Raw genomic sequence first — 14,158 nt, 5'->3', positions numbered from 1 at the left:
CTGTGACAGAGGAAGTTGCTCTTTCCTACAGTGGTCATTTCTGATCTTTGTTTTTAGTGTTTTGCAGTTAAGAGTAACATGATAGTGTCAGAAATTGATCCTAGTTTTTTACTTTAAATATATTCAGAAGTTCTTTGAAACTAATTCCAATTTAATAAAAAAACAACTGGTAACAAGTGTGGTCTATGTTTGATTTTTAAAATCACCTTTGTAAATGCTCATAACATTCCTGCATGTTATCTTTGGGATGAAGAACCTCACGGGCAATGTTTGCTTCTCTCACTCTGATCTCTTACAGTACATCAGAAGCTGTATAATGCTGGGGAGGATGCCCAACTTGATGTTGATGGCCAAGGAGAGCCTTTACTCTCAGCTGCCGATGGATAGCTTCACAATGCCATCTTACTCCAGGCGGATCTCCACAGCCACGCCCTATATGAATGGAGAGACATCTACGAAATCCCTCTGGGTTATTAATAGTGCACTCAGAATCAAAATTCTTTGTGCAACCTATGTAAATGTAAATATTCGAGACATTGATAAGGTAAGGTCACAAAGGCTGATGTTTGTTCTATGGAAGTCATTGTTTTATTAGCCTAATTTGAACACAGTGTAAACTATTGATCTGTGGTAGCTTTACACATGACTTAAAACACAAATCTCAGAAAATATAAATGAGTCATGATTTCTTTTTGAGTTACACCTGCCTCAGCTTTCACACAGTTAATCTATAATTGTAATATCCATAACTGTAGGCTTTTTAAAGTAGAAAGTTTTACAGTCTGTTTAGTTAAAAACAGTGATCGGACCTAAAGTGAGTCTTTTTATAGTCTTTATTTAATCCCATTGTGTGAAAGTCTTAAACTGTTCCTCTAGCTTCAGGAGTTTGAAGGAATCCCTAACACCAGCTTATCTTGGAAAAGTGAAGGCCTCTGTGTTTTAGGCATAGTGCCCCCCGGGCTCTTGGCTATGCTAACTTCCTACTGGGTCAGGGGCCCATCATTAGTTGGCGAAAGCAACAGTTAACTGTAAATTTATACAAAGAAGCCATCTGAACAAAAGATCTCCTGATTCTCTCATTTACATCAGTTATTTTGTAGTGCTTGGTTCTGTTGAGTGTTCATAATGCATATATATGAGTGGGTGTGTATACACTGTATATAGTGTATAGTTTCCTTCTCTTTCAGATCTATGTTCGCACAGGTATCTACCATGGTGGAGAACCCTTATGTGACAATGTGAACACTCAAAGAGTACCTTGTTCCAATCCTAGGTAAGAGGGGTTTGGACATATTTCATGTCACTAATTTTACACAAGTTATCACATTTCCATTATTTACATAAAGAACATAAGGACTTTCTGTGACTGACTCTGTCAAATTTTATCCTAAAGGTTTTTCTGCTTCACTCCTGCCATTGTTTCAGGGAGTAAAGGGAACATGGTCAAAGTCTTGTTCTTGATAAAAAAAAGTCAAGACCTGAGCTCTAAGGCAGTCTCCTTCGTATGATTCCCACGAACACATAACTAGGGTCTTTGATAAAAGGCATTTACTGTGGAAAAGTGGGTTGCTGGGCACCTTGAACTCACTCTTGCTTAAATATGCTGAGGAAATGGAAGGTGGTCCGGAGCTTTCAGGCCTTCTCTTTGGTTTTTCTTGTGAGAGACCCCTTGATTTCATAGCAGTAGAGTGCTGGAAGAGCTCGGCTGACACTGCAGGTTGACCTTCCAGAGTGCAGTGGGGCTCACAAGTGAGACCTAGGAGGAAGGCAGACTGAGTTCTGACCTTGTTACCACATTTACAGAGTTAATGACTCCTAGAGCCTAGGACAAGACAAGTTCAGGGAGATGGTCACTTGTCAGTCAGTTGCCACCTTACCCAAGTCACAGCAGGTCAATCAGGGCAGCATTGAGGTTAGATGGTACACAGGCAGCCAAGAGTCGTTAAAACAACAGTTCAACAAATTTCCCACTCATACTTCTTGTTTGCCAAAGTGGGCTGATTGTAGATTTAAAAAAAAAAAAAACTAGTATTTTTGAGGACATTATAGAAACCTATTGAAGAAAATCTAGAAACCCACCAACCCAAAGAATTCAAAGAGCTTCAAGAAGAGGTTGCAAATAAAAAATCTGTCTTGCCAGGCGGTGTTGGCGCACGCCTTTAATCCCAGCACTCGGGAGGCAGAGGCAGGCGGATCTCTGTGAGTTCAAGGCCAGCCTGGTCTATAAGAGCTAGTTCCAGGACAAAACCCTGTCTCGAAAAATCAAAAAAAAAAAAAAAAATCTGTCCTGCTTGTTTGAAAGCCAAAAGTAAGATTTTAGGAAAATAAGAAGGAAGACTTCATAGTAGTTGGTTATAATGTTGATATTTTAGAAAATTAAAGTAACTGTTTAAGCCAGCTGTGGTAGTGCCTGCAGGTTTTTACAGCTTTTCACAGCTGGAGGAAGGGTGATCAGTTCAACTTTTTATCTCCAGCTACATAGTAGCTCAAAGCCAGCCTTGGCTGCATGAGCCATCCTGACCAAACAAACAGGTTATACAGTTCTTATGTTCATCTGGCTCAGCAGTACTGCCGTTCCTGAGGACACACATCCGTTCTCAGCATTTGCACTGGTCAGCTCATACCCACCTGTACCTCTGGTTTCACAGGACCTGTCACCCTCTTCTGGCCTCTGCAGGCACCTGCACTCATATGCATATATTCCCAGACAGGCACGTACACACAGACGTATCTTTGAAAAAAGAAAAGAATTCTCAGCTGGGTAGTATGGCATGCGCCTTTAGTCCCAGCACTCAGGAGGCAGAGGCAGGAGGATCTCTTTTTTTTGTTTGTTTGTTTGTTTTTTTTTTTTTTGATTTTTCTTTTTTTTTTCTTTTTTTTAAATTTATTTATTTATTAAAGATTTCTGTCTCTTCCCCGCCACCGCCTCCCATTTCCCTCCCCCTCCTCCAATTAAGTACCCCCTCCCCCCAGCCCGAAAAGCAATCAGGGTTCCCTGTCCTGTGGGAAGTCCAAGGAACCCCCACCTCCATCCAGGTCTAGTAAGTTGAGCATCCAAACTGCCTAGGCTTTGAGTTCAAGGCCAGCCTGGTTTACAGAGTGAGTTCCAGACAACCAGGGCTACACAAAGAAACCTTTTCTCGAAACAAATAAACAAAAAAAAATTATCTTTTTAAGTAGAAGTTAAATCCCTGTGGTAGTAATGTGAAAATGTTATTAAAATCAGAAATAAATATGAAATTATTAGGAGTGTAGACTTGGAAAGCATTGAGATTGGGGTGTATGTGTGTGTGTTTGCATGAATATATATCTGTGCAATGTCCTTAGAGGTCAGAAGTAGGAACCAGTTCCCCTAGGGCTGGAGTTAACAACAGGTGGTTGTAGCCGCTATGTGGGTGCTGGGAATTGAGCCTGAGTTCAATGGAAGAGCAACAAGTGATCATAACCCCAGCCCTATTTTTGAAAATAAATTATTTTATGTTTGAGGGTCTCACTCTGTAGCCTTGACTGACCTTGAACTCACAGAGATCCTCTCCCTCCTGAGTGCTGCTGGTACTAAAGGCATTCGCCACCACACCAGCCTTTGAAAACTCCTGAAAGGTGAGCAGGTGTCTCAGCAGATATGAGTGTTTGCCATAGAGCCTACCAGCCTACATGGGAAAAGGAGAGAACTAGCTCCTGAAGTTCTCCTGGACATTCCCATGCACATGTGTCCACACACAGTAAATATAATAAAAGACATTTAACACCAATATAATAAAAATGTTTAGAAAAAAGACGACTTCCTGAGATTGTTTGCTCCATATTTATGCTTCCCATTTACTGGGTGAATTTAATATTTTATGATATTTTTGTACATATACCAGTTATTTTCCAAACAGAACAATCAATTTGGACCACATTTATAAAACTATTTCTTAAAAATAACTTGGGGGAGGAGACTAGAGAGATATCTCAGTGATTAAGCTCTTTAAAAACAAAAGTATGGGTATGTGTGTGTTTGCCTGCGTGTATGTATGTGCATGCCCAGTGTCCACGGAGGCCAGAAGAGTGCATCTGATCCCTAGCAACTGAAGTTACAGTTATAAAGTGCCGTGTGGTTGCTGGGAATTAAACCTGGGTCCTCTGCAAGAACAGCAAGTGATGCACTGTGAGCCGTCTCTCCAGCCCTGGCTGAGAGCTCTTGCTGTACAATCATGAGAACAGGAATTAAGATCGAGCACTCGTGTAGCCACCTGGGCATCCCACACATGTCTATAATTCCAGTTCAAGAAAGATGGAGACATAGGACCACTGAGGCTTCATAGCTGCCAGCCAAGCTGAGTAAGTAAACTAGCTTCAGGAAAGACCTTGCTTCAAAGGAGTGGACAGAAATTAATGGAAAACAACACTCACTTTTGTTCCCCATGTGCATTCATTCACACACGTGTACAAATATGCTCATGTAAGCATATCCATGTGCATAAGTAAATCTTTAACAAATAAATAACTTGGTCTGTGTCGCAGTTGGTATTAGGAACAGGACTGTGCTAGTTCCACTGGACCCAGGGAACCGTTCTCTGGGAGTGTGGATGGCAGGGAACCGTTCTCTGGGAGTGTGGATGGCAGGGAACCGTTCTCTGGGAGTGTGGATGGCAGGGAACCGTTCTCTGGGAGTGTGGATGGCAGGGAACAGTTCTCCGAGAGTGTGGATGGCAGGGAACAGTTCTCTGGGAGTGTGGATGGCAGGGAACCGTTCTCTGGGAGTGTGGATGGCAGAGAACAGTTCTCTGGGAGTGTGGATGGCAGGGAACAGTTCTCCGAGAGTGTGGATGGCAGGGAACCGTTCTCTGGGAGTGTGGATGGCAGGGAACAGTTCTCCGAGAGTGTGGATGGCAGGGAACAGTTCTCTGGGAGTGTGGATGGCAGGGAACAGTTCTCCGAGAGTGTGGATGGCAGGGAACAGTTCTCTGGGAGTGTGGATGGCAGGAACAGTTCTCTGGGAGTGTGGATGGCAGGAACAGTTCTCTGGGAGTGTGGATGGCAGGGAACCGTTCTCCGAGAGTGTGGATGGCAGGGAACCGTTCTCTGGGAGTGTGGATGGCAGGGAACAGTTCTCTGGGAGTGTGGATGGCAGGGAACCGTTCTCTGGGAGTGTGGATGGCAGGGAACAGTTCTCCGGGAGTGTGGATGGCAGGGAACCGTTCTCTGGGAGTGTGGATGGCAGGGAACAGTTCTCCGAGAGTGTGGATGGCAGGGAACAGTTCTCCGAGAGTGTGGATGGCAGGGAACAGTTCTCCGAGAGTGTGGATGGCAGGGAACAGTTCTCCGAGAGTGTGGATGGCAGGAACAGTTCTCTGGGAGTGTGGATGGCAGGGAACAGTTCTCTGGGAGTGTGGATGGCAGGGAACCGTTCTCTGGGAGTGTGGACGGCAGGGAACCGTTCTCCGGGAGTGTGGATGGCAGGGAACAGTTCTCCGAGAGTGTGGATGGCAGGGAACCGTTCTCTGGGAGTGTGGATGGCAGGGAACAGTTCTCTGGGAGTGTGGATGGCAGGGAACAGTTCTCTGGGAGTGTGGATGGCAGGGAACCGTTCTCTGGGAGTGTGGATGGCAGGGAACCGTTCTCCGGGAGTGTGGATGGCAGGGAACAGTTCTCCGAGAGTGTGGATGGCAGGGAACCGTTCTCTGGGAGTGTGGATGGCAGGGAACAGTTCTCCGAGAGTGTGGATGGCAGGGAACCGTTCTCTGGGAGTGTGGATGGCAGGGAACAGTTCTCCGAGAGTGTGGATGGCAGGGAACCGTTCTCTGGGAGTGTGGATGGCAGGGAACAGTTCTCTGAGAGTGTGGATGGCAGGGAACCGTTCTCTGGGAGTGTGGATGGCAGGGAACAGTTCTCCGAGAGTGTGGATGGCAGGGAACAGTTCTCTGGGAGTGTGGATGGCAGGGAACAGTTCTCCGAGAGTGTGGATGGCACTTTCCATTTGTTCATGTGCAGCCTGGAAAGTTTCAAACTAATAAGTCAGGTGTGTCCCCCCAAATAAATAAAATTTAAAATACTTTGTCTGAAGACAGTGGGAAGGACACACATTGGGAAATGGAAGCCAAAGATTATAACCTGGGTTTCATTCTCCAGAGGCCCTCCTCTTTTTGCTTGATACATTCATTGACTTTAATAAATTTTCAAGTAGATTAGGTGGGCTGACTATCAAGGCCCAGGGATCCACCTGTCTTTGCCCCCACCCCCCACCCTACCTGGCTTTTATCACACAATTTTTAGGGGTTTTACTCAAGTTCCTGTGCTTGCAGGGAAGCATTTTACTAACAACCATTTCCCAGCCCTGTATATAGCCTTCATTTTGTTTATATGCTGAGTTTAGGGATGTTGTTCTGAATGAAACTGATTATGTATAAAAATAAATAAAACTGTAATTGTTAGCTGATTCCCACTAACTAGTTTCCCTTTTCTGTTTGGTTAGGTTTTTAACAGATCAAATTTTATTCATGCATAAAAGTATACAGGTCATGACGGCTAGGGAGATGGTTCGGTGGGTAAATAAATGGCTTGCTAATTCAGCATGGTGTTCCGAATTCAGATCTGCAGTACCTACATAAAAACCTGGATGATACAGTGCGTGCCTGTAATTCCAGCACTGGGAGAGATAGAGACAGGTAGATCTTGTGGGCTCATTGGCCCAGCCATAAAGCTAAAAGGGGAAGCTCCAGGGTCAGTGAGAGACCCTGTCTCAAAAAATAATATGAAGGCCGGGCGGTGGTGGCGCACGCCTTTAATCCCAGCACTTGGGAGGCAGAGGCAGGCGGATCTCTGTGAGTTCGAGACCAGCGTGGTCTACAAGAGCTAGTTCCAGGACAGGCTCCAAAACCACAGAGAAACCCTGTCTCGAAAAACCAAAAAAAAAAAAATAATAATATGAAGGATGAGTGAAGAAGACAGACAGCCAGCATTGGGTTTCCACACGCACATAATGCATAAGTATATGGACGTGGTGAGTATGCATGTGCACACGTACATGCACCACACACAAAGTATGGAGATCATAAGTATATAACTCACCTAATCTGATCATAGCTCTAGGACATGTCCCAGCACACACAAAGCTTCTTCTGCGTTGGGAAGGTGGTTCAGTGAGTAAAAGCACTGACTTTGAAAGCCTGGTAGGTGGAATCATTTTAAGTTCCGTAACTCACATAAAAAGCTGGATGAGGAGGCTGAGGGTATAGCTTAGTTGGTAGGACGTTTACCTAGCAAACATGAAACCCTGTGTTCAGTCCCTAGCACTGCATAAAGTCAGGTACAAACCTGTAATCCCAGCACTCAAGAGATGGAAGCAGAAAGAGCTAATATTTCAAGTTACCATTGAGCACAGCAAGTTCCAGGCCAACTTGGAATACATCAGACCATGACTAGAAATAAAAAAGAAGCTGCGTGTGGTGGTTCACATGTGTAATCCCAGCACTTCCATGGAGAGCACTTCCATGGAAGGGAGAGACAGGAGACTGTAGGCTGGGAGCCTGTGGTGCACAGCACAGTAGTAGAAACAAGACATCTGTTCCAAAGTAGAAGGCAAGAACTGACTCCTGAAGTTCTCTCTCTCTCTCTCTCTCTCTCTCTCTCTCTCTCTCTCTCTCTCTCTCTCTCTCTCTCTCTCTCTCTCTCTCTCTCTCCCCCACACACACTGATCATAAAATAAAAACAGAAAAAGTGGTCCCTCTTGCCCAGGGCCAGTCTATTAATTTTCCTCCCCTAAAGGGAACAAGTATCCTGGCTTCTGCAAGTGTATTTCCCTTTTGGGTTATTTGCAGTTGGAGGCTATTATGAAAAGTTCACTTAGCAGTCTATAGATCATTACTGTGTTTTGTTCATAGTGAAGTTGGGTATGTATTTGTTCATTTTACAAGGCTTTCCAGTTTGGTTATAACAAATGTTATATTTAGTGCTAATGCATGAGGTTTCCTGTTAGTGTGTTCTTTGCCACCTGCCCTTTATCTTTTCCATCTGTGAAGTTTGAATTTTTTGCATACTCTTTATGGCCAGTAGTACTGACCCAGACATCACCCCTCAACACAATCCAGGTTTTTGAAACAGGGTCTCACTGTGTAACTCTGACTGACCTGGAACTTGCTATATAGGTCAGGCTGTCTTTGAACTCACAAAACCTGCCTTTGCTTCCTGAGTGTTGGGATAAAGGTGTGAACCACCATACCCAACTCTTTGGCCATTTTAATACAGTTCTGTCCTGTGACTTTGTTTGATTGTCATTTCCCTCGTCTTAGTGTTGATGTATTGTGGAGCCATGTGCATTCTGGGAATAGCTTTGTTTTTACCAATTCTCTATAGGTGGAGCGAATGGCTGAATTATGACATATACATTCCTGATCTTCCTCGTGCTGCTCGCCTCTGCCTTTCCATTTGCTCTGTTAAAGGCCGAAAGGGTGCTAAGGAGGTAAAGTATGTTGGGTGATATTATCTCTAGATGTGGCTACCTCCAGAATCCCTTGACAGCTCTGATTCATGCTTCCTTACAAAACGGGCAGATTTCCTCTTCTGTCTCCTGGTTCGGACTCATCCTGCCATGGATGTAACCCAGGGTTCTCTTGAACCGAATTGTCTTTCTCATCCTCTCAAATGCAGATGGCAGGCGTGTGCCACCATGCTGACTTTTTTTTTTTAAGTAAAGTATTAATTGATTAAAGCTTTGTAAGATATTAGTGAGTGTATCTTTTAAGAATACAGTAGGAGAGCTTGAGAAATAAATGGCTGGTGAATAAGTAGGCCCTGAATTTATGTGTAATTCTTTAAGCATGCTGGGTTCTGCAAGAGTTACTACACCTCACTCCTGCGCTGGAGTCCACTTAAAAGAGAGAAAACACTGGGATTTCCAGGGGGAAAAGCACAGAAAACCCTGATATTGGAAAGCCATTGTGGCTTTGGTAGACTTTGTATTCCTTTAACTATAGATACAGCTGTTGAATTCTCCTCCAAGGGAAGAAGTGTATTTGGAAATGTGTGATTTATTCACAGAATCGTGAATATTTTCTTTGTTTCATTAAGGAGCACTGTCCATTGGCCTGGGGAAATATAAACTTGTTTGATTACACAGACACCCTAGTATCCGGGAAAATGGCTTTGAATCTCTGGCCTGTACCACATGGGTTAGAAGATCTGCTGAACCCTATTGGTGTTACTGGGTCAAATCCAAATAAAGTAAGCTTTTTATTATCAGAAATCAGTTTTCTTCATGACAGCTAAGCATAACATGTATGCAATAACCTTTGTTCTTTCTTACAGGAAACTCCTTGCTTAGAGCTGGAGTTTGATTGGTTCAGCAGTGTGGTGAAGTTTCCCGACATGTCTGTGATCGAAGAGCATGCCAACTGGTCTGTGTCCCGAGAAGCTGGGTTCAGTTACTCTCATACAGGACTGGTAAGACACACACCTGCATTTCTTTGTCTCTGCCATAGTGTCTAGAGATGAGCGCCTGCTTTGTGTCCATGAGAGTTGTGTAGCTCGATCATCCTGGTGTGGATACTGCTGAGCTCTGTTGTAGATGGACTTTTCTTTGGGTCACGAGCTCACCAAAAAAAAAAAAAAAAAAAAAAAGGAAAAAGAAAAAAAACGACAGAGACTTAACTAATTATGAAAGCTTGGCCGATAGTTTAGGTTTTGTTTTGTTTTTTTTAACTAGCTCTTATAACATAAATTAATCCATTTCTATTACTTTATATGCTGCCACATGGCTAATGGCTTGTTACCTCATCTCCTACATATCAGACTTCCTCCTCATCTACCTAGCAACACTACCTTCTTCCCTGGCCAGCTATTGGCTGTTTGTCTTTTTATGAAACCTGTCACAGTGACGTGTCTTCATACAGTGTAAAGGAATACAACACTCTGTAGCAATGCCACAGGAGAGATCTTTCTGTAGCCTCCTGTCCTCCTGTACCTGTTTTCTTTGTACTTTATTTGAAGCCCTATTGAAGGCTGCCGTGTATAAAACACTCGTATAGATGCTGTAATGAAGTTTTGGACTAAAGAGATGTCCAAGATCATACAGCATGTATGGTGGAGAGGGATTGGGGAACAGTAGTATAAGGATAACTGAGGTGGGTAGAGCTCGTGTACGTTAGGCCCAGGAAAGGCCTCTCTGAGTAGTGGCTGGGAGTTGAAACTGAAGTATAAACAGGAGTTCTACTTGGAGGCAGCAAAGCAACTCTTCATCACAAAGTGTTAGTCCAGGTCTCTAGAAATAAAGTGTGGAAAACAGTGTAACTGTTTACCTTGTTATCTATTGCTAACCGTAGGCTGAACACCAGAGCACTTCAGATCAAAGACCACTTACTTGTTGTGCTTGTTTCCTGATGACAAAGGGTGGGTGCTCAGAGGTGCTTCCAGGAGTCCTTTCCACATGATGTGAGACCAGCTGACTAATAGTGGACTGAGGTTGGCAAGGGTGCCTGGCCAGGCACAATGATTGCAGTGCCTAAGAACTTCAGAGGACATCTTGCCACACAGTTGAAACTGATTGTTTTCCTGTGTACACAATATAAAAACAAAGCAAAAATAAAGAAATAAACATCTCTTTTTTGAGTAAGGTAACACTTGGTGAGGGCTGAGGTTTTTTTGACTTGTAGTGTGTTTTATTTATTTTTATAGAATATATGGAAGTCTTTGCCATTTAGGTATGTAGGGAATGTTTCTAAGTGTAAGATAATTATGGAACTTTAGTTTTCCTAGATATTAAGGCATTTTTCTATTTCATTCCTTCCAGTCATCCTCAGAGAAGACTAAACTAATACAGAGATGTAGAGGAGGGTCTAATAGCCTGGAGAGGGCCGCAGGGAGGTCCAGTCATTAGTCCATCATCCTCCTTTCCTCCCTGAATTGCCCAGTGTCTGTGACATCTTCTAAGAAGAAGAAGATAGAGATTTAAATGAGTCTGCAAATACCAGCTTTGTAAAACTTTTTTCCTTGTGGTGTTTAGACATTGACTGGACAGAAATTCTCGCTCTCCCTAGTTGGTATAGAAGTTATAGAGGAGGCTGTTTCATCATTACTGGGGAAATCATGGGGTTTGGGCAGCACTGTTTCTCAGCCTCAGCCCTGCTCTGAAGGCCACGTGAATCTATTTTGTAGATTATGCTGCATGTCACTGGGTGCCGAGCCATATCTGTGGCTTCTGAACCACTAGACACAAACTGATGATCAAAAAATTTCTTCAGATACAACCAAAGGTCCACGGGAGGTGGGAAATTACTCCACTTTAGAACCACAGCTTCAGACTCTGGTGTTGGTGAGATTTGTCTTGTAAACACAATGTCAGACAGTGTACATCCTCAGTAAAGATGAAATGAGTGGAAGTATTTCCAGTGATAGACTAAGTCTACTTCTGTCTAGTCAACTGAGTGCTAATCAAGGAATGATTCTGTTTCTATATTTTCTGTCAAAGACTTTGCCACACTTTCATAGTATTTCTTCCATGCTCCATGATATGTAACACTTTTTAATTACTGTAGCATCCACTGAGAGAAACAAGAAAGCTAGGCTAAGGAGATGACTTGGCATTGAGAGCACTTGTTCTTGCAGAGGACTCATATTCCTAGCACTCATACATATCATGGCTCACAACCATCTAGTTCCAGGGATCCAGTACCTTCATCTGACCTTTGCAGGCACCAGGAATGTACAAGGTACACAGCTATATATGCAGACAAAAAAGATTCAGATGTATAAAACAATTTTTTAAAATATCTGAAACAGAAAAATCAAAGAAGGGAAGACCTATTTTGGCTCATGTTTAGGGGTCCTTGTCCCTCATAGTGAGGAAGGCACAGAGCAGAGCAGCTCTGTGGTAGTGTTCCAGGGGGTAGCTGATGGGAAAGGAAAGGGGAGGCCTGAGCACAGGCATCCGTCTCTCCCTTTATTCTGCCCAGATCTGCCATCTGTTGGCTGATGCTCATATCAGGGTAGTCCTTCCTTCCTCTTTCTCATCGTCTGGAGCTTCTCAAAGCCACTGTGTGCTTGACTAACCTAAGCTTTGCCAGTCCAGTCATGCTGACTATCCAGACTAATCATTGCAATGTTGGGCTCAGCAGTGACTTGATATATATAGAGGCCTGTGAAAGGAAAAAGGTGATGCAGAATTCATTCCATGATCATGTGATTTAGAAATATAAATGTAAAATGGAATGTTTTTTTAAATTGTTGAGCGAGAAAAATAACCATCTTGATGTCTTCAACAAAAGTATGAACCCTCAGTGTCAAGTGTTGTTTTGACAGTGTTATTTACAGTGTGACAAAGATATTTCAAAATGAAGCACATAGGAAAAAATTTAAGTTTATTACGCTTGGATTCTTGTTAAAATATATAGTAAAATGAGTTTTTCTGATTTTTCTGTAAATTATTTTATATTAACATAAACATTTTAAAAGCGATAGCATCCATTGGATGCTGATAATAATGATGATAGTAAGACAGCAGGTTTCTCGTCTGGACCATGAAGTAGCCTCCTAACTGACTTCCCTTCTGCTTTAGAACAGCTGCAGAAACTATTACAAAATGTAGAATAAGCTATGGCATTCATCCCCTAGGTAGTATCACTAAAAGCATTCAACCTGAGCTACCAGTTGCACGTGTTGACCCCTCCTCTGCTGTGGTCCTCCCCTTAGCCGTGGGCATTTCTCACTGGCTTCTTCACCTTTAAAAAAACTCTCCTACTAGACTGGGCGCTCTCTGTGTAGGATCTACTTTCTGAGCCTAACAGGAAGAGCCAAGCAGGGCACAGCAACACGGAACTGATGCTCACTGAAGCGTTATGTCCTTCCTCATCCTGTTATGTAGCTCCAGGACGCGTCGGTCTATAAAGACCAACTAACACGGAGGACTCTTTTTGTTTATACTGTTCCAAAGGCTAGAGTATGGTATCTGTTTGTATAATAATCATCTGTGGTATCTGATCAGATGATCTATTACATCACATTTTTTAATTGTGGGAAGTCAGTGGGCATGCCTCAGCTTACCTGTGGAGGTCAGAGAGAGCTTGATAGAGTTGGTGAATCCCAGGGATCAAACCCAGGCTGTCAGGATTGACAGCAAGCGTCTTTATCCAGTCAGTGTGCCATCTTACAGACCCTCTTGTTTTGTTTGTTTTATTTTTACATGGTGACATTTGGGATTATTTGGGGTGTTATTCAAAGACTCAGAAGATAATAAATCCATTACATGTGATTATATAATGTTTGTTACTTTCTGCTTAGTTCTTTAATGTTGAATGCAAGTGCTTTAATGAGTTAATTCATCTTTTTTATCTTTCTTAATTTGTTTTTTAAACTTAAAAGCTTGCCAACAGTTACAAGGATGATTTAGCAAGGAATATGAAAGAGTTAGCATTTTTATTTTATTATTCTGCTGCTTCTGGCTCTGTTCTGCCAGATGCATTATCAAGCTGTAGTTAGTGGAGTAGTAGGGGGCCCCCATCAGGGAGAGGACGAGCTGCCCCCTTCCCTTCGTCCCGGTCTCGCCTGACTGCATGGTGGCCATAATAACCATGTGACTGCATTGCTTCACAAATACTGTTTTAAATTGGTTCTGTAGGAAGAATAAATTATTTTGTGTTAATAAGCTATGTGAGCTTTATTAAAAGTTTTTTTGCTTTTCAAAACATATCACTCATGAGTCTCAAAGAAACCTGTGTAAAGTTATACTTTACTTTACAGAGTAACCGACTCGCCAGAGACAATGAACTAAGAGAAAATGACAAAGAACAGCTTCGAGCACTTTGCACCCGGGACCCACTGTCTGAAATCACTGAACAAGAGAAAGACTTCCTATGGAGCCACAGGCAAGTGTTTGGGATGATGGTCTCAAGGCAGGAAGCCAAGGGAGTGACCAGCATGGTCCCTCACTGTAGTCCAAGCTGGACTTGAGTTCACTGCAAAGTCCAGCTGCCTCCGTTCCTAAAAACCCTCTACTTCAGCCCACTTCCTGAGAGCTGGGATTACAGGTGTGACCCATCTATCACTTCTGGTTTGTTCCTGCCATATTCATACATATATACATATACATACATTTTAACTATACACAGTAGAGTAAATAAAATGTATTTTAATTGTTACTTTTCTTATTTATGTTGACTTTTTCAAAAGTATGGATACAGACATT

At 42.9% G+C, this 14,158-nt stretch overlaps 1 protein-coding gene across 1 annotated transcript in view; it reads left to right on the top strand.

Annotated features, from left to right (window-relative positions):
• The window catches only part of Pik3ca (phosphatidylinositol-4,5-bisphosphate 3-kinase catalytic subunit alpha), a 75,141-nt gene that overhangs the window by 44,845 nt on the left and 16,138 nt on the right, over nucleotides 1-14,158 (top strand). The window contains exons 5-10 of the mRNA XM_075950876.1: nucleotides 299-544; nucleotides 1,188-1,273; nucleotides 8,338-8,443; nucleotides 9,052-9,204; nucleotides 9,289-9,423; nucleotides 13,714-13,838. Of these exons, the coding sequence (XP_075806991.1) occupies nucleotides 299-544; nucleotides 1,188-1,273; nucleotides 8,338-8,443; nucleotides 9,052-9,204; nucleotides 9,289-9,423; nucleotides 13,714-13,838 (851 nt within the window). The remainder of the gene's footprint in view (nucleotides 1-298; nucleotides 545-1,187; nucleotides 1,274-8,337; nucleotides 8,444-9,051; nucleotides 9,205-9,288; nucleotides 9,424-13,713; nucleotides 13,839-14,158) is intronic.

The sequence above is a fragment of the Microtus pennsylvanicus genome, chromosome 16, assembly GCF_037038515.1.
Source record: "Microtus pennsylvanicus isolate mMicPen1 chromosome 16, mMicPen1.hap1, whole genome shotgun sequence".
Lineage (NCBI taxonomy): Eukaryota > Metazoa > Chordata > Mammalia > Rodentia > Cricetidae > Microtus > Microtus pennsylvanicus.
Note: the sequence above shows the minus strand (reverse complement) of the source record. Positions and strands in the feature narration are given on the sequence as shown.